Raw genomic sequence first — 20,132 nt, forward strand, 5'->3', positions numbered from 1 at the left:
CCTTGTGCGTTATGGAAAGCCATAATTTATGTGTCCTCGAGAATTTTGAAATAGGTTCTTCCAGAACAAAACTTTGCCTTCAAGCAGCTCGTACGGGAATTAACGGGTATTGGGGAAGTCCAAAAGAGACTAGTGTCAGAAATGTTCGATTCGGCTATTGTTTCCCAAAGTGGGAGATATGCCCCCCCCCCCCCCATTGATTGGCTTGAGTTAAGGGGAGATGAGAAAAAAAATTCTGAAAGAAAAAATTTGAGAAAACTCCGGGTTAGGCGGTGAATGTGGAGGGTGTTTCATAAAGACTCCCTGCCCTTAAAATGGCATCACTTCGAGATAGCGATGGATAAAAGTTAAAGTGGTTCGTTAAATGGGCCGGCTTGGAATTTCAAATACAGCTATATTTATAAAATTAGTTACAACTTTAGTTGATAGGTGGCGCTGCAGTACCAGTGCAATGTCTTTTAATAGCATTGGGGGGTTCGGTTTGCATTGTAATGTCTTTTAATAGCAGTGCAGTGTCTTTCAATATTAGTAGGTGAATTGTCCTTCGCAAACCGCAGCGAATTAGCTTCCTAGGGATTTGAAATGCCTATACTTTTTCAATACGTAAATTCCCAGCTAAGTTTCGGTTATGAAACAAACAGAAGTCTCAACAATCTCTACCCCATAGCAGTGTTTGAAAAATCATTTCAGCTGCAGCGCCATCTATCACCCGAAAGTGCAACTATTTTTCAAGCCGGTGCATTTGAAATCGTATGCGTGTTCATGAAACAACCACTTGTTTCGTCGTTACACCTATCACTGTCTCGAAGTCATGCATTTCAAAATGTGGGAATTCGTTCAGAGACACCTCGTATGTGGACTGAATTCGGTGCAGGAAATTTATTTCACTCTTCTAAAAATGTCTACTTTGCCCATGAAGGCCTAGTGTTCGGCTACGAGGGAGTCTCGAAGCTTAACTGTCGCGGAAGCGCGTCTAAAACAGTGAGCCCCGAATGAACAACTCTTTATTTAGACTCGATGCATTTCAGTTACTTTTTACACTCCTACTATTGTCCGTTAATGTACTTTGGCTAAGACTATTTTTTTTCCTAACTCGCAGACAGTCGTATCGGTGGCAGAAATGCTGGCCTGGGTACGACGGAAACAGCTCTCGCTGTGGTATGTCCAATATTCCTGGTGATCTCCGTTGCTGTGATATGGTACTGCTTCTACAACCAGAAGCAGAGGCTCAGACGATACCGAGAAGACGTGGAAGGTCAGTCGGAACATGCTGAACCTCTCGTCGGCTCCACACTCAGAGACATGATGGACTTGGCAACGTCCGGGTCCGGATCAGGTATATATATAGGCCTATATAAAATTCGCATACATTGCTTAAATGAAACCAAAAAAAGTAACGAAGTATAATTCATTTCGTCTTGTTGATTTTGATTGACTGACGCTAGGTCTGCCGCTGTTGGTACAAAGGAGCATAGCTCGCATGATAACCCTCGAAGAAATCGTCGGTAAAGGACGGTTTGGAGAAGTTTGGAGGGGAAAATGGCGAGGAGAACAAGTCGCAGTCAAGATCTTCTCGTCACGAGACGAAAGGTCTTGGTTCCGAGAAGTAGAGATATACCAAACAGTAATGCTTAGGCATGACAACATTCTGGGATTCATAGCTGCCGACAACAAAGGTGAGGAGACCATTATATTTTGACTAGTATATGCTTCAAAATTTAAAGTAAAGATATTACTCGAACAGTACGGTCATGGACTTTCGTGAACTCGCGTATTTTCCTGCATCTGAATAAGGTATGCCTAACGTCGTCTAGTGTTACAAGGTCAGATGGTAGGAAATTGGCATTTGCCGACCTGACGACAGGTGAAAATGGGGGAATAAGTTTGAGGACCGGCGAAATAGTAGATAAATGGGGAAAAATAATTTGCGGACTGGTAAAAATATAGATAAATGGGAGGAACAATTTTTTTTTTCAGGACCCACTAAAAATATATACCGTAAATAGGAAAAATGATTTGCGAGCTGGCAAACAGTAGATAAACGGGAAAATACTTTGCGGACTCGAAAAAATATAGTCAAATCTCGGTAAGTCAAATGTGCAGCAGCCAACAAAAAACTTCAGAGTATGTAAGAGAAACATTTATTAAATTAACGGCGCTGTTGTCGTATTAGTAAAACACGCCGTACTACTGAAGATGAAGAAATCACGAAAACACAAAAGTTAATCATACTGTATTTATTGAATGAAACTATTTAGAAATAAACTAGACGTGCAGACTGTATTATGGAAACGGACGCATACATGATGCTCGTATAAATGAAACGAACTATATATATAAAGTGTATACAACAAGATTATTTTCTGTCAAAAAATGCACTGACCGCCTATCTACTCTTTCTTGAGAAAGTCATTTGCATTTAGACAAATGAATCTGCTAAACTCTAGGGTTAAATGCTAAAATCTATTGCTAAATGCTATATTCTATTGCTAAGCGCTGTATTCTATTGCTAAGCGCTGTATTCTATTGATAAGCGCTATATTCTATTGCTAAATGATAAATTCCATTGTTAAATGATAAACTCCATTGCTAAATGATAAATTCCATTGCTAAATGCTAAATTCTACCTACTAAATGCTTTTAAATTTCTTTCATTCCCGGAAACTTCGACTTAAATTAAGAAAACTTCGAGCTAAAGGAAAATTTTAACGCTAAAAATACGGAAAAAGTTCTGGGACTTCGACTTATACAGATATTCGAGCTATCGGAGTTCGAGTTATCGCGAATTGACTGTAGATAAACGAGAGAAACAATTTCCGGACTTGCTAAAAATAAATAACTTAAGTAGGAAAAATAATTTGTGGCCTGGCAAAAAAGGTAGATAAATGGGGACAAATAATTTTCGGGCCGGTAAAAAGTAGTTTTAAATGGGAGAAACAATAAATACCTTAGGTAGAAAAAATAATTTGCGGACTTGCAAACAGTAGATAAATAGGAGGGAACAATTTGCGGACTGGCAAAAAGTATATGCCAGGGAGGAAGTATTGAAGGACCAGCAAAGTATATAAATAAATTAGAGAAATAATTTATGGACTCTTTCTGACGGCTAAGGCAGAAATAAATATAGAGACGGAAATTTAATTAAATAAAGAAAATTTTGCAGTGGCAACATGAACTGAGAATTGCCTCGCGTACCTCGGGAAATTCCCACGGACCAGCACCGGTCCGAGGACCAGCAGTTCAGGAACGTTTTTATAGGGTACTACTATCTTACTTGTATAGTTTGATGGTAATTAGACCCAAATTCTTATTATGTAGTCCTTTGACGAGGACGGAAGAAAAATTAATTGCTAATATTTGCTTTGTCCTAGCTTTGGACAAAGTGCTCTCTCTAAAGATGAGGTTGACAAATGGTGCTTACTAAAATATATTTTTAATATCTTGCATAAATTATCGATGAGTAATTAATGTTGGATGCAGTTCCCGCACTTGATAACAAAACTGCATTTTTAAATAATCATGAAACAACTTGAACTTGTTTGAAAATTAATTTTTAATTTAATTGCGCATAAAAATAACTTGAATTAAATATTTCATACATAGTGGTAAAATTTAATGTGGTAAAAGACAAGTATTTATTACAGTTTTTGAATTGGAGTATTAAAAAAAGAAATTGAGGAATGTTTTAAAATGATTATAAGTCACATTTTATCAGATCTTGGGAAAGTCTCAAAAGGGTCGCAAAATATCAGGAGCAGTAAAACGGGATTGAAATACATTGACCGCATAACTCGTAATTGTTTTCGTTGCTAATTAAGTCCTAGAAGACTAAATTTCTATAGAAAATAAAGTCCAGAAAACCGTCAAAATATTGTATGAAAAGATACAACCGTGTTTTCAGTAATTTACGTTCAACAATATTCCGACAGATGGCGATACTGCAGTAAAACGTTTGAAGAAAAGAAACCGAAACTGATTAATATATTTCGTTGATCGATTTCGGATATAAAACTTCAAAAATAATAACTTCATCGTGATTTCCCTCTCCCAGTTTTCAAAAATTAATGCTTTTCATAAAATTCTGATGGACTTTCAAACTTTTTATTTAAAATAATTTCTTAAAAGTTCTCTATCTCTCTCCTCTCATTTTAATTTCTTTAGCAAATTCATTTATAATTTCTTAACAGCCCATTTCTTTTAAAATTCTACGAAATAAATAAAATAAATGATAAAATTACTTAAAAATTCCATTTTTTCGAAAAATTTTAAATTATTTCTCCAGTTTTGTTTGAACTTTCTTAAAAAATCCATTCAAATTTCTTTAAAAATTAAACTTTCAGTGAAAACTTGTTTAAATTTCTTTATGTAATAGAAATATTATGTAAAAATCACATCCTGAAAAATTCCATTGAAAAGTTTAAATTGATAAAATTTTATACCACTTCCAATATTGCTTCCAACGTAGTATGATTGATATCCCCTTTACTGCAATGTTTTCTCAAACTTTGGTCACAGGCAACTCTTGGCCAATCGAGGGTTTATCTGCGGCTCCCCAGAATAGTTTAGTGGATTAACTTATTAAAGAACTCCTGCAAAGCGTAAATAGGCCCACAAATTAATATCTACAACTCGCCGCGACAAGCTTAGCGACGTCTCTAGAAGACGCGACGCACACTTTGATAAGCACTGCTTTAATGCATGAACTTCTTGAAAATTAAATAAAATTTCAATTTTAAAATAAAAATTAAATGCGGTTTTTTTTCGTCAAATGCATAATTGGTATATTTAACACTTTCATGGGTCAAAAATTTGAAACTCAAGAGAACAAAAAACAGCGGACATTTTCTCCCGGATCACGAAAAAACGAGTCTAGCATGTGATTATGATGGATCTCTTGTGAAAAATCCGTTAATTTCTAGTCTTCGGCTAGCTGCGTGTGGCAACACTTTTTTGTTTTGTGAACCTTATACCAAAAAAATAAAAAATTACAAAAATTACTAAGTTTTGAACGAACAAAGAGCAAAAAGAAAATCCACTCATTAACTTATTGAGAAATTCATTTCGATCTACCAGAAGCTTGTAATAAGCACCTTTGGTCATTTTGTGTCTATAATTCGTTGTGCCAGAGATATTATACACAATAAAAATAAAATAATAAAATAGAATAGGGGGGGTCTATCCTTATATAATCAATCTCTGTCACGGCGAGAGAGAGAGATGATGTGAAAAGTGTAATGCGAGGTTATTGAAACTTGTATTTATTTATGCATGCAAAACTAGAGAGATATTATAGGGCATGTACTGGAGGCGTTGGCTCGTATATTCTTTCCTTTTACCACGTCGTGGGTTGTAATATCGCGGATCTTTTTCGTTTCTGTGAAAATTATTATTATTATTATGTGACCGCCTTCTGTGTATGTGGTTCGAGTCAGGGTTTTTCGACCTCTTGCGTACAACAAAAAAAATTTTATCAACTTAATTTGTGGATTTTTTTCTTTTTTTTCAACCATACCCGCTTTGCTTTTTTGAGAAAACTTGATAATAAGTTTGGTTTTAGGTATTTCAAGTATCGAAAAAAATACTTTTTCTTTGATTGAATGTGGAATGTACATATTTACTGACATTGTATTTCTTAGAGAATTCGATGTTTTTGAGAGGGGTGTCGGTGCATGTTTTTTTTCAACCCTCTCACTGTCATTGACGAGATATCTCGCTTTGTTAGAAGTCTCGTATTTTAACGATGAAGAACCCAGAAATTTTATAAAATGAATTTGTCAATGGAACACAATCAGAAAAGAGTCTACTTCATAAAAAAAATATTTGGTATTTTACAAGGGGTTTATTGGTTTCTGCTATGTGAGTCGATTGATTCCCATTCTATCATATAGAAAAAATTATCTCAACGAGAACATTCACAAAAATTTACAATTCGCTTTAGGCATCCAATTCTTCTTCCTTAATTCTTACACTTTTGAAAACTTTAATGAGAGCTTTTAACATTTTAATAGTTGGGGTTTTTCCTCCCAACGCAGCTTCAATAATATGCAACGTTTTCTTCAAAGGCATTTTGAGAAATTTGTATTTGAAAAACATGTTCGTTATTTGACAAATAAAAAACAGTTTTGATGAAAAAAAAACCATTTTTAATGGAAAACCTTAGCATATATAAATAATATTGCCAACACCTTATATTAAAATATATTAAAAGTACTGTTATGGAGCAGATGGAACAAAAGTTTTTACGCACAAAAGTTTTATGCAGAAAAATTCAATTTGAATTTAAAAAATGTGTGTTTTAACATCTTTCGCGCACTGACCTCCCCTCCCCCCCCCCCCCCCCACTTCCCTTATATAGCATAATGTTGGTGGCTTGCGTCGATGTGTCACCTACGTTAAATTTAATTTTAAAAAATAAATTCCGAAAATTCGATTCAATTTCAAAGAAATTAGGCATCACCGTATGAAATTCAGATATCAATGAAATTATATTTCAATTATTTCGAATTTGTTCTGAGAACATGCTAGAATGCTTTCCAATAAATATTTGCCAGTGAAAAACAAGAACAAAAAAAAATCTATTTTATATGAAAATACATTTTCTTCCGGAAGATGCCGATACTACAGGTCTTGACCAAGAAATACACCAACCCCGTGCACGCTTTTCTGTAGTGGCTGTCGGTAGTTTTGGCCTGGCGCTTCCAAGTTTTCTGCTGATACGGTCTCATAACTCTATTCGTTCTACAATGATGAGGGGTAAGTACATTGATGTTCTAGACCAGGCACCTTCGACACAGCGCGGGCCCCATTCCATATTTGAATTAGGCCTCGCGAGTCACTAAGCTATACTACACACGTTACCAAAGAGCTGAGTGGGGGATTGCGTGGAAGAACCCTGTTCTACAGCTATGGATCTTTCACATTTTTCGAATCGCGAGCAGTGTATCTATATTATCAGAAGAAAAACAGCGCTCGTATGGAGATTCTGGTATATCTTCATACTCATCAGGGGCGCACACAGGATTGGGGGCCCACAAGGAATGTCTTCAAGAGAGGTTTTGAGTCATCAACTTTCAAAAGTATTTAAATCAACATAAATTGATTAAAATAGTATATAAAATATATTTTCTTTCCATGTTTTAATTTTTTTTACGAAAGTAGCCTAGCCTATATGAAAAATTAATTTTTGGTCATCTTGGGAGGGATTGGGGGCAGCTTACTTATGGGGCTAGCCTCGTTTAACAAATCAAATGAATTTTGTGCAGCACATACTCCTTGGAAAACCCACAATTCGGGAACGAATGTGGGAAGCAAGAACAGGGCTGCAACAAGATATAGTAGAATAGTACATATCCTTTTCGAATTTAGAACACCCCAGAAATATACGGGAGCACTTCAAGAGATGCTCAAGGTGGAAACCCAAATTGCAGGTACGATTGTATAATTTGTATTTTCATCTTCTTAAGAGGTCTTTTTTGAGCATATCGGCGGCAAAAAATTTGCATGAAGTAGATTGAATATGTTTCTTAAATGTCAAATTCATTTTTCATTTTTGCTTCTAAAGATTAGAACACCCCGAAAGTTGTTTAAAAATTGGAACATCTGACTCTTGAAACGGATTATCACATGAATATTTTCATGCAAATTTACATCAACTTGCTCGAATTCGTTTTTCATTTCTTCCCTCGTTATGTATATAAACCCATAATCATTAAGTATTGGCAATACGGGTAGTAGGAAAACGGGGCATTTCTGCAAACGCAAAATTACATGTGCATTTTCTAGGACAGTATGAGGAAACGCGTGTTGATTTCGTACGAATACATTGTACTATGGCCCTCTTTGGCCTTGACCATGGATTCTATGCATCAAGACATTGAATTCATAAATGGGGAAAGTGTTCTAATTCTATGAAGCAAAGATGAAAAACTAATTTGACACTTTAAGAAACACGCTCAGTCAACTTTATGAAAAAATTTTTCCCGCCGATATGCTAAGCAAGAACCTCTTAGAAGATGAAAATACAAATTACACAACCGTACTTTCAACTTTGGCTCTCCATCATGAGCAATTCATGAACTGCTCTCGCATATTTCTGGGGTGTTCGAATTTTTTTGAAAAGGGCGTGTACTTTATCTTAAAGAAATCTTTAGTGGGCCGCACTGTCAGAGGTCGTGCAGTTACCTCTATCATAAAAAGTAGGCTTACAATAGATTGAAAGACACTGATCTAGAATGTAAATGTACTCATCTCCCATCAATAGGAACAGCGAACATCGGTCCAGCAAACAACGCTTCAGACTATATATAACTATCCACTACTGATAACCGTAGGTGTCCTGGATAATTATTGGTAGGTAATATGTGAGTGTATATTCATTCCTCTGGATATTTTATGAAAATTACTTTTTTTTCTCTATAGATAACGGGATGTGGACGCAGCTATGGCTCATCACAGATTACCACGAGAACGGGTCCCTCTTCGACTACCTCAGCCGGGCAACTGTTGACTCAGCCGGCATGTGCAAGATGGCCTACTCCATAGCAAACGGCTTAGCACACTTACACATGGAAATCTTGGGAACACAGGGTAATTGGATCTTTCAATATATAATATATTATCTCAATCTTCCTCTGTTTCTATTCGCGAATTCAGACATTTAGAAATGCAGAGTTATCGTATTTACGTTTCAATATTCGCAAGATGGCTGTTTTTTGTTTCTTTAATAATGTGATCCTCGCGTATTCCCAAGAGATCTCTCTCTGCATGTCCAGGAAACTGACTAGTGCTAGTAGACATCCATGCCCGAACCGGGATTCACACCCAGACCTGCACAATCAGAGGCTAGTTTCCTAACCGCTCGACTGCCAAGCGCAGCTACTAATGTGGTTTCGTGTAAGTATATACAGGGTGTTTCAGGAAGGACTCCCTGTCTTTCAAATGGCATAAAAACAAGTAGTTCGCTTGATGGACATGAAATTTCAAACACACCGGTTTTTGGCACTAGTTACAACTTCAGCTAATAGATGTCACCATAGTCTCGCTGAAATTTTCTTTAAGTCCCCTTCTTTTACTTAAGGCCTCTCCCAGGCCGTGCCCGGGTGGGCCCATGCGTTAAGACAGCACTGCGTAGACATTCCTCTGGGAAATTTCTAAGGAATTGGTGCATGAAGGAAAGTATCCTACATGGGTGGTCCTAACGTATTCATGTTCCAAGAGATATGCCCGCCTCACATTTTGCAAAAGATGTGGGGGTAAATCTGGTCATGTCATGTTAAAGTTATACTTGTTTCGTGTTTTACTGATGTGGCCATTTACTTCCATATTATGAAGTGAATTCTCGTGTAATGAAAGTTTTTGGTGTTGAAAGTCTCCAAGCCATTTGCGGAAGAAAAAAAGCGGGTTTAGGGCTGTTTTTCTGGAGTGGTCGACTTGATTTGTGGTTTTATGGTATGGTGACAAGCATTTAATATTGGACAATTAAAAGCGTTTGACTTGATTACCTATGAATTCCTGTATTTGGAACTTCAATATAGGAATTCATTAACTCTTCAAACTTTTCCTTTTCTCGTGTACTGCACAAATACATACACTAAACATTGTCGTTTCTTTTCAACCTTCTTCACAAGACTCTAATGCCATGATTTCCAACATGCGAACAATATGACTTTTAGATGGGGGGGGGGGGGCAATTTCATTTATTAAGGAAGCAATTATGATGAAAGATGATTTTTTGGAATGAATGAAAATTCATATCCAGCAGGAAAATAATTTGATAATTGATGAAAATTAATATTTGATAAGTAAATAATTTTAGAATTAATGAAAATCCGTATTTAATGAAAATTTATTTTCCGAATTAAAGAAATGCATATCCAATGAAAAAAGTATTTATTCAAAAATTAATGTCATATTTAATGAGGAAATAATTTAAGTATCAATGAAAATTCATATTTATATGTATAATGAAATTATATCAGAGATAATCAGGCTAATTTAAGTTTTCAGAAGATCACATAGAGAATCTCTCCGAAGAAATTTCGAGTTTTGAACCGTCAAAAAGAGCTTCAAACTCACAGAAATAAGTTAAAACAGCATTTAACTTTCTCTAATAGGGTTGTTAATAAATGGAATAGCTTACCCCCGGAGGTAGTAAATTGTAACACAATTGACACGTTTTAAAAGAAATACGATAAACATGTTGGGGTAAATCGAGAAGCTATCCATACTCAGAATAAGACAACCACAAATACATTATGGGCATTGTATAGTATTTTATCATGTGTATATATTATTGTTTGTAATTGCATTTTCACTTGGATTGCTGTATTTTTGAAATACATGACCATCCATATTTATTATGGGCATCTTTTTCTCAGCCACATCGTTGGGCATTTTGCCTTTAACGGCGTTGTATTTGTATTTGTATAAAGAATTTTTCCAATATTTTAACCTTTTTTAATATTTTTTTCATTTTTCGGTCATCTTGGGCAGTATTTTCTCCCCCCCCCCCCGTTTGTGTGTCTTTTATAGTGAGGGCGTCAGGATTTCACAAGATGCTTAGGTGGGGGTATGGCAAAAAAAATTGTAAACACTACTACATTTGTCAACCGTATGTTTACATCAGCCATGAATAAGCATAAGACTCACAATTTCATTTCCGCGGGACGACATTTTCAACTGAGAGACCGGCTCACACTCTCCGCATAATCGATGTCTCTACTGCAAAATGTATGCCTCACAGATCAACTATTCTAGCTGATACAGCGTTTGAGGGCTCTTGCTGTAAAAAAAAGCCTACAAATCAGCGGTGGCGTTAGGTTACGCCGCCCGGGTGCAAAGCCGCATGTGCCGCCTTTAAAGACGACAACTGATGGGAGGCTGAAAGGGATTTAGACTGTGGAAGTCTGGTATAAACCCCGCAAGCCATTGCAGTCCATCCTAATCTTGTTTCTGGTATTACGGTCCCAGGCCCTGTCTGTTCCCTCAAGTTTTCTAAACATCTTTGTTGTCAAGTTGTGAATCAAAAGAGTGTCGCTGGTGTCTTGCGAATATTCACCTTCACAAAAGCCTTGGCTGCCGCCCGGGTGCACCGCACCCCTTGCACCCTTGCTTTGAGCCGACCCTGCTTCAAATGGCTCCCGCCACAGGGAAGAGGCCGTGAGATAAACGACTTTAGTGCCATCTATCAGTTAAAATTATAATTAATTTTACAATCCGGCTTATTCAAAATTCCAGTACCTGCCCATCAAACGTACAACTTGTTTCATCTATCTATCCATCACTGTTTCCAAGTTACCGTGATTTCAAAGTTCGGGGAGTCCTTTCTGAAGCACACCGTATGAAAGTTCTGACGGGGGAAGAAAAGAAACGGTATGTCATGAGATGAAAAATTAGATGGAGCTAAAAACGTTCTTGGAACCATCGTCTAGCGCTTGGACTCATCTTGAACTAAAGCAAAGAGCGTCCACCAAAGACTCCCTGGAATTTTTCGGAGAAAAAAATCTTAAGTGCTCTAGTGTTTTTTTTTTTTTTTTTTTTGCTACTACTCCTTAATTTCCGCCGTTTTGTCTTTTCGAGAAGTGGATTCTCGTTTTATTCCCTTCTGTTTTCAACCTTATCCGCAATCCATCATTGTTAAGAGCTTCTCCTTCCACCAGTCTTTCAAACAGAAAAAAAAGAGGACCAAGTTATATTTCGACCACATATTATCCACTTTTCACCTCTTTTTCCCCCTCTTATAAACAACATGCATTGAATTGTATTTTATAAAAGCTTCTTTTTCCTGTCTTTGTATCTCTACACCAGTCCTTTTTCTTTACCCCTTGAGTGCGTGGTTCTGATGGTTTCTAGGCTGTGGTCAAGCTGCGGTTTACTGAAGAATATTTTTTATTGATTTTTCTTTTAATTGTGTATTGTGCCGTATAATTAATGACGGCAACGAATGCACGTCGCAAATTGCAGCGGTCCATGCAGCCTACGGGCTGTTGGCCATTACGCTTATGACATTGATTTAATTATTAACTATATTTATCGAGAAAATGAAAAATGTTATTTGCCAAAAAATTGACAGCTGACTTTTTATTAATTATGGCAATTTGTTCAATTATGAGAAAACATTCGAAGCCAAATGTAAAAAAAAGTTTACCAAATTGAAAGAAACCGTATGTAATACGACAATGAAATTTTCAGATTAAAGCATATCCAGTCGAGCCCTGTTAAAGCGCCCCTCTTCCCCCACCCAATGTCACGCCTACCCTGCTTAGCTATATAAATTTTCAGTGGGCAAATTTTTCTGTATATAGATATTACACAGGGGATGGGTTCAATTTTGACTCAATATTACTCCAAACTCACACCAGAATTCTGAGAAATAAATGGTGACTTAAACTAAGGTTAGACCAAACGTGCGGTTTGGCCACATTTCATCGACAAAAAAAAGATACATCAAGACAGTCATCGCTGATTAGTCACCAATTTCGATCCAAAAGAAGACTGAATATTTACTCTTAAAGCTACCAAAGCTACGCCATCGGGACCAAAAAAGCAGGAAATATGGTTCGAATTCACGTGTCAACTTGTCGATTGGCTGAATGTGTACACTGTCAACAACATAAAAAAATTAACATATTACCGATTCCAACTGGTATTGGAATTTTACCAATTAGTTTGACGTTTGCAGGATATTTACAAGCACCCGCACATGCATATTACGAGTTGCAATCATTCATTAGTATCGTGCCATGGGCTATCAGGGCCTGAAGCCCTGGAGCCCGAGACGATTCTTCTTTTCTTTTTTTTTTTTCCTCCTCCTCCACACTGTAAATCTACTTTGGAAAGGCCCATGAAAAGTTTAATTTGAATCCCGCAAAAGATCCTAGCCTAGGGGATCTGCTGCAAGATGTAGGGACCATGAGTAGCATCGCATTGCACCATGTTGCGGACAGATGGGAGCACTTCTCGAATCCGCGAAACTCTGGCGTCGTTAATACGTTTGGGCAACGCGCATACTTGCACACGCAACACATTCCGGCAAGCACCAATTAGTGAGAAAATCCCCATCACAACGTTTACAAGAGATGTGCGCGTAAGGTTTAGTAGTAGTATTGCATAAATCTGCTAAACGAATGCAAAATTTTGGGATTTGCGTGCACTTTTTATGCACAGAGTTGTTGTGGTTTTGTGTGCGAGGTTAAACTGCTCTCAAGTTCCTGAAATATGTTGGCGTTTTTTCACGATTTCAAGTCTGGCGGTCATTTTCAAAGATCAAATCAGCATTCATTGCTCCAATTAGTTCTAGTAATCCTTTGTTATTTTGAATGGGATCAGGATCAGATCCATAGATCAGTTCGTTTCTAACCTCTATGGAAACATGATACAAGTCACATTGTCCATCTCGATAGATTCATTGCTCAATATCACTTATTATAATAAATATTGTTGCCAACTTATGGGTTCTTGTAATGTGGATGCTATAAGCATTAAGTTGCGGATATTTCCCCTGAAGGTTCAAGAGCTTGTAATTTGCCAAAGCAAACTTGGTTCTTTCAAAATTTTGACAACAGAAAAAGCGCATACGAGGGAGAGGATTCGCGGAATCTCTATATTGTTTTGTACCCTACTCTCTAGGATAGCTCTGACGAGATGTATTTTCATCATAATTATACTACTTGGTGCATAGCAAACGGTATGTCATTTTACAGGTGAACCATTTATCCTAGAGTCATAATTCCAATTAAAAAAACGTATCCAAATAACGTGGGGTACTCAGATATGTCACTCATGTTTCAAGGGGTCGTTAGTTATTGAAATAAAAATATTAACTTTTTATACAGTCCCCGTGTGCCCGAAACCCAGTTAGAAAGCTGTTGCTCTGTCTCACCTGGTGCCAATAAAAAAAATTCCATGTGTCTAAGTGCGATATTAACTGAGATATTCGAATTCGAAAAACGGAGGAAAGTTGGGAAAAAAACAGCGTTAAATGAGGGTAAAACGGGTTTTCCGTATTTAGAGCTGTTTTCCCCCCTACTTTCCTCCGTTTTTGAATTCGTATATTTCAGTGAATATTGCACTTAGAGACTGCATAAAAAGTCTATATTTTTATTTCAATAACTATACGACCCTTGAAACATGAGTGACATATCTGAGTACTACACGTGCTTGGAAACTTTTTCTAACTGGAAGTATACTCAGGGCCCGTCTTATGAGCATCGTGGGCCCCTGGGCCAAGTGATTTTCTGAGGCTCCTTTAGACTAATTTACATGTTTATACTCTCGAAAATTTCAACAAGATCGCATTTTTGTGAGGCCCCTCTTCTCTTCAGGCCTCCGGGTGGGTCCGCACTGAGTATACCTCTAGTATCAATGGTCCGCTCGTAAAATGCCATACCCACTATTTGCTACGCACCCTGTATATTTCATGTTATCATATCCTTGCTTTGCTTTTATCTGAGAAAAAAGTTTTACTCACATTAAGAAATGTATGATTGTCTTTTTTTTTCTTTGAATGAAATTAACAGGGAAACCCGCAATAGCGCACAGAGATCTCAAGAGCAAAAATATCTTAGTCAAGTCGAATGGCACCTGTGCCGTCGCCGACTTGGGTCTGGCCGTCAGGTACGATTCGAGCACTAACTCGGTGGATATCTGCCCGAATTCCAAAGTCGGTACGAAGAGGTACCTCGCTCCGGAAGTGCTAGACGAAAGTATGAACGTCAACCAGTTTGATTCTTTCAAAAAAGCTGACATCTACGCTTTCGGGCTTGTCGTCTGGGAAATTGCGAGGCGCTGCAACATCGGAGGTAAATTTAAATAACGCAATCTTATTCTCAAGCATTTAATTTATTTACTCAATAATTTAAAAACTGTTTTCCATACTATTGGAATATAGTGACTTATGTGATACGTGCTGTGACTAAACCAATTACTTCTGGGATTTTATTCAGGACATCACTTGGCTCGGAGGTCAAGTGATGTCCTCAGATCCTTATCCGCCAATTTCCATTTTATTTTCGAAAATCGTAGTATCCAATTTCATTATGATGAGGTCCCCAGGTTATACCCTTGTGGGACTTACGCGTTAGGGGAGCCCGCCGAACAGGCTTTCTGCTTCTATATCCCAAGCGATGCAATGTACGTCGAATAAGTCATTTGAGGGGGATCCTTGCTTTAGATGTGCAACAATTTGCCGCACGGTTGCAAAATTTTGTTGTATTTCAAAAGTCTAGACATTCTCTATCCCGCCTTAATATTCATTCAGTCAATGACGATCATACGTAGCATGTTGAGACAGTTGTCTGTCAGTCGTCTTTTAACACTTGAACAATATACTTGCTTTTGAACAATTCACGAAAGCAGCCATTCCGCTAGTACACACAGCATGTCTTAGAACTGCCCAGGTTCTACATGTTTTCCTACAACCCACTCACGTTCTAAGTCTGTCAAAACGCATTGTCTAACCATACCTTTACAAACAAATCACTTCTGAGCAATAATCTTACGTTTTTTATACACTAGCCTCAACATGAACAACCTAGCAACAACATGATGCCATAGCCGATTTTCTTTAAACTGTACAGTGTTTTAATAAATTTTCAACCTAGTCCTCAATTCACATGAAACTCAGAAAACGGAACTTTGCTAACTCGTCTTGCTTAGTCACAAAGCATTTTATAAAATTCGTTGTTGTTTAGAGATTGTTGGAAGATTGTTAAAATTAATTGATTTTTAAAGCCAGCCATAAATTGCTGGTATATTGAAAGGTTTTTTAATGGTCGTTTATCTGTGCTGAAACTATGGCACAGAATTTTTTTTTTGGAGAAGTATCCTACCACAGTAACCGCATCTGAAACCTAAACAAATATGGCAAAAAAAAAACAACCTTTAAAAGACTAAGTGCTGCCAAAAAGACCAGTAATCGAATACCGTTATAGCGAAAATCTATTTTTAACGAACTTTTTTCTAATCCCCCAGAGAAGTTGACGTAGGTACATTTTTAAATAACTTGGAATTCCTTTATAACGCAATTTTGTTATAACGAAGTAGTTTTTACGGTCTCTTGAAGTTCGTTATAACGGGATTCGACTGTATTATACTGATAGCAAGCTGTTGCATTTTTTTTTTCTTTTTTTAATAATGTTTGAATTTTTTTTCAGGGATCTATGATGAATATCAGCTGCCATATTATGATCAGGTGCCATCTGATCCCAGCATCGATGATATGAAGAGGGTCGTTTGCGTAGACCAGCTGAGGCCCTCTTGTCCGAATAGGTGGCAGTCGTTTGAAGTAAGTTTCGTTTTTTAATCAGTCATCTATAACAAGGTGTCCAATCCCAGTCCCGAAAACACAATAAAGGTGGCCCACCAAACATTTTCTAACTAATGTTAATGAAAAGCCAAGTATGTAACTTTCTTTGTGTGCGTTCAAACCCAGCTAAATTTTACAAAGAAGGAATTTCAGAAATATCGAAAGCTTAACAAAATTTAAATAGCTATAAAAAATGCTTATAAATATTTGAAATCTACGTGGAATATATTAAATACATTTATAACATGATTAAAAAAGAATAAAGACGAAAATTGAACTGCTAAAAATTGAAGATTAAAGTATTGGAATAACGCGGTATTCCAATACTTTAATTCAATTAAGTATTAGATTAAAGTATTGGAATAGGTCGGTCTCTGCATTGTCTAATCAAACATATCACTTGTTTACCTGATTGATCATTAGTTTGGAATCTCTTAAATATATTTATTATATATTTATGTATAGGGTGATTGTAATGTAAGTCCCCGTACTCTGAGGAGTTTTTCTCAAAAAACTGCTTATCCGAATGCAATCAAATTTTTAGGATATCTTGATGAGACCATGGGAGAGATATTCATGCGATAAAATAATAGCTCAATTTTCAACCACCAAGTGGCGCTTTTTTTATTGCATTTTCATTTTCCAGTGATCCGTATAGCGTATATATCGAATTTAAATTTGGATACAACGGGTGCTACATAAGTCCGAGTAGTTTCAGTATACTGACACTGCTCAGACTAATTTAGCGCTCGTCATTATACTGACACTACTCCTTCCTACCTATGTAGCGACCGTTCTGGAGGGCATATTTCATCGAAACTTGGTATATGCGCTATATGTTTCTATACTTGGGAGGAAAAGAAAATTCAATTTAAAAATGCCCCACTTTTTTACCCCTGGTTTGAAATGGAATTATTATTTTTTTATTTCATAAATCTCTCTCCCATGGTCTCATTAAGATATCCTAAAAATTTAACTGTATTCAGATTTTGATTCTTTGAGAAAAACTACTCAGAGTACGGGAACGTTAATTATAATCACCCTGTACATATGTTTCGATTAGAATTTTTGACATTTTTTCCTCCACATTTCTTCTAAATAACTTGCAAGTAAAACACTCACAACTTTCGAGATGACCAAATAATTCATCCTTATCAACAGTTTTATTGTCTATCCACCAAAGATTGTCGAAATAAAGTATAAAATACTATTCAAATGTAAAAAATGATATGTTGCTGTCACACATGTTACTAATGCCTGTTTCATTATTACAGAGTCTCCGAGTGATGGCGAAGATCATGAAAGAGTGCTGGTACGCCAATGCAGCGGCTCGATTAACCGCCTTAAGAATCAAGAAAACTATCGCGAATCTGGGTGCACAAGAACATTTGAAGATTTGATCATCGATTTCTTAATCACAGAGAAAGAAAACATAGAAGAAAACTCAGCATAATTATTTGTAATAAGTTATATCACTCACACACACGCATACTTTGAAGAAGAAGATCGCATAAAGTGAAGAGCCAAAAAAAAAGACAATACGTGGTTTTCATTTTGGTTTTTCGACTTGACAACTAAGTGCAAAGAGTTCAATATTTCCGATAGATCTTTTTTTTTTTGCTGGGCTTCTTCAATGATTGACGTTCAAATATTTATTACAGTAAGAAATACAAAAACGATATCTTAATATTTTCTCAGATGCTATTTCATCTTATTTATAAGATATACAGATAATATAAAGAAGGCCAAATCATTCATTTTATTTTGCTTCAGAATCAGAACGGATCATCATTATGGTCAAGAAGAAGTAAAGAGTCATTTTTTTTTTTTTTGTAGGTGTACTTCAAAGCTGTACAGTTTCTCCATTCATTATTATTATTTTCCGTCTTTGTCGTCCGTGTTGTCTTGTAATAATGTGTCGTTGTGTGTGTGTGTGTGAGAGAGAAAGAGGGAATAAATAATAAGTATAGACAATGATGATGGTTTCGTGCGAACCCACCTTTTTATTTTCTGAATGAATTGTGACGTCTTCGTGGATATTAACGTCATTTCGTTCCTATTCGTTTTCGTCAGTCTATTTTTCACAAACTATACAATATGGACGTCTACGTCATCATTTTTTATGTTTGTTTTACTATCAACTCGGCCTTTTTTTTTTCAAAACAAATATATACGATGGTGCTATATTGTGATTTTTGCCAGTTGTCTATTCGTTGATTAATGTTAATTCTTCTCGTAGCAAAAAAAAAGAACTATTCTTAATATATAAACGCACTTACGATTGGTAGCTTTGTTTTTTCTATGGAACTTATAACGTAGAAATCTTGATTAAAAGAAATGTAATTGGATCTACGTCTAACTGCTGCTGGATGATATACTGTGTATTCTCGCTGCAGTGTCTTAATTAATACTGTACGATGGACCTCATTCTGTAAATTCAAGCGTAGTTCAAGCTTTTTTTTTTATTAATGTTATAATTACTTGTAGTTTTTTGTTGTTGTTTTTTTTTCATGTGTGGTTGTTAAATCATCTCTGTAATTATAGCATTGATATCACATTTTTGTTTGTTTGTTTTCATCTTATAAAGTGGACATCTCGATGAAGTGTCGGGAGTTATAAAGAGTCTTTCCTGATGAATTTTTGAATACGATGTGAAAATGTGAGCAACCGTCCGGCATCTGGTCCTCGTTAAAATATTTGTGTCTCTTTTTTGGAGTAATATATGTCGTGTTGCATCCCGTATATAATTAGGAAAAATACATTGAAACAAATATTTTAAATATGATGCATAATTTTTTTTTACTGCAAATTTCAAGGCATTTAAAGATGTCATATTCTCCTCTTAATAAATAGAAAGCGTGTCTTTTGAAAGATATCTTGATCATTAACCATTATGAATAGTGTGATGCTAGTGCTGTAATGATTCAATCGAGTGTGTGCTTTGTTCGATAACTGAGAGTCATCTTGGCGTTATTTGGTGATGTAGCTTGAATTGTCTGATACACAGGGCTGTACCATGGGCTGCAGGGCCGTTGAAGGGGAAAAAGTATCTGTGGGGCACTTAGTCTAATTAACTTACCCTATAATCGTCGGAGCTTGGGCTCAAGTATAATTACGGCCTTTATTATAGTCTTACATCACTTATTTTGAGTTCGCTGACCTTCAACACGATACATGCATAACACGAAAATTCTCAGGCATCATTTTCACTTCAAAATGTGGGAGACAGTGAGCAACACCGGTATAACACGAAGCTCGAGTGGCGTGGTGGTAAGAGGTCATTCAAGTATTACGTCAGCATCGAGGGGGGGGGGATTTGGATTTGCTGACTTTTGATGACAAGGGGGGGGGGGGTTGAAGGATGCTTACGTCATCAACCACCCCTTTTTGAAGATATGAATTATTCTAAGCTGTTGACGGGGGGGGGGTCAAAAATGGCTGAAAATCTGCTTACGTAATACTTGAATGGCCCCCTAAGATGCTCGTCTACCACCGTAAAAATTTACCATCAGGTTCGATCCGAGGGAAGTGTATATATAACCAGAGATATTTTTCCTAAACTAGCGTGAAGCGACCACCGACAGGTGGCGCCTTTATTTCCAACCCAACTCGTTAACTGTGTAGCGATATGGCCGGAATTGGTGTGTGGTGAAGTAGTCGAACACGAAATGCTCACAAGTCAGACAACATAAATACGTTAGGGCCACTCATATATACACGCACACACCCAATTATTTCCGACAAACACTAATTAGTTAGAAATTCCGCGGAGGAAATGTGCACGAGGTGCATGTACAGTTAGTTTATTAGTAGCAAGCATTTCATATTT

General features: G+C 36.7%; 1 protein-coding gene across 5 annotated transcripts in view; it reads left to right on the top strand.

Moving 5' to 3' along the window:
- The window catches only part of LOC149077314 (TGF-beta receptor type-1-like), a 569,773-nt gene extending 550,172 nt beyond the window's left edge, over positions 1-19,601 (top strand). For all 5 annotated transcript variants that reach the window (XM_089245082.1, XM_089245084.1, XM_089245085.1 and 2 more), the window contains 6 exons: positions 1,100-1,336; positions 1,446-1,676; positions 8,419-8,586; positions 14,517-14,798; positions 16,152-16,282; positions 17,578-19,601. In XM_089245082.1, coding sequence (XP_089101208.1) covers positions 1,100-1,336; positions 1,446-1,676; positions 8,419-8,586; positions 14,517-14,798; positions 16,152-16,282; positions 17,578-17,703 — 1,175 coding nt within the window. In that variant the 3' untranslated portion in view covers positions 17,704-19,601. The remainder of the gene's footprint in view (positions 1-1,099; positions 1,337-1,445; positions 1,677-8,418; positions 8,587-14,516; positions 14,799-16,151; positions 16,283-17,577) is intronic.
- The last annotated feature ends 531 nt before the right edge of the window (positions 19,602-20,132 follow it).

The sequence above is a fragment of the Pholcus phalangioides genome, unplaced genomic scaffold, assembly GCF_987345545.1.
Source record: "Pholcus phalangioides strain wild (caught in Gottingen) unplaced genomic scaffold, Ppha-v1.0 ptg000015l_1, whole genome shotgun sequence".
Taxonomy (NCBI): Eukaryota; Metazoa; Arthropoda; class Arachnida; order Araneae; family Pholcidae; genus Pholcus; species Pholcus phalangioides.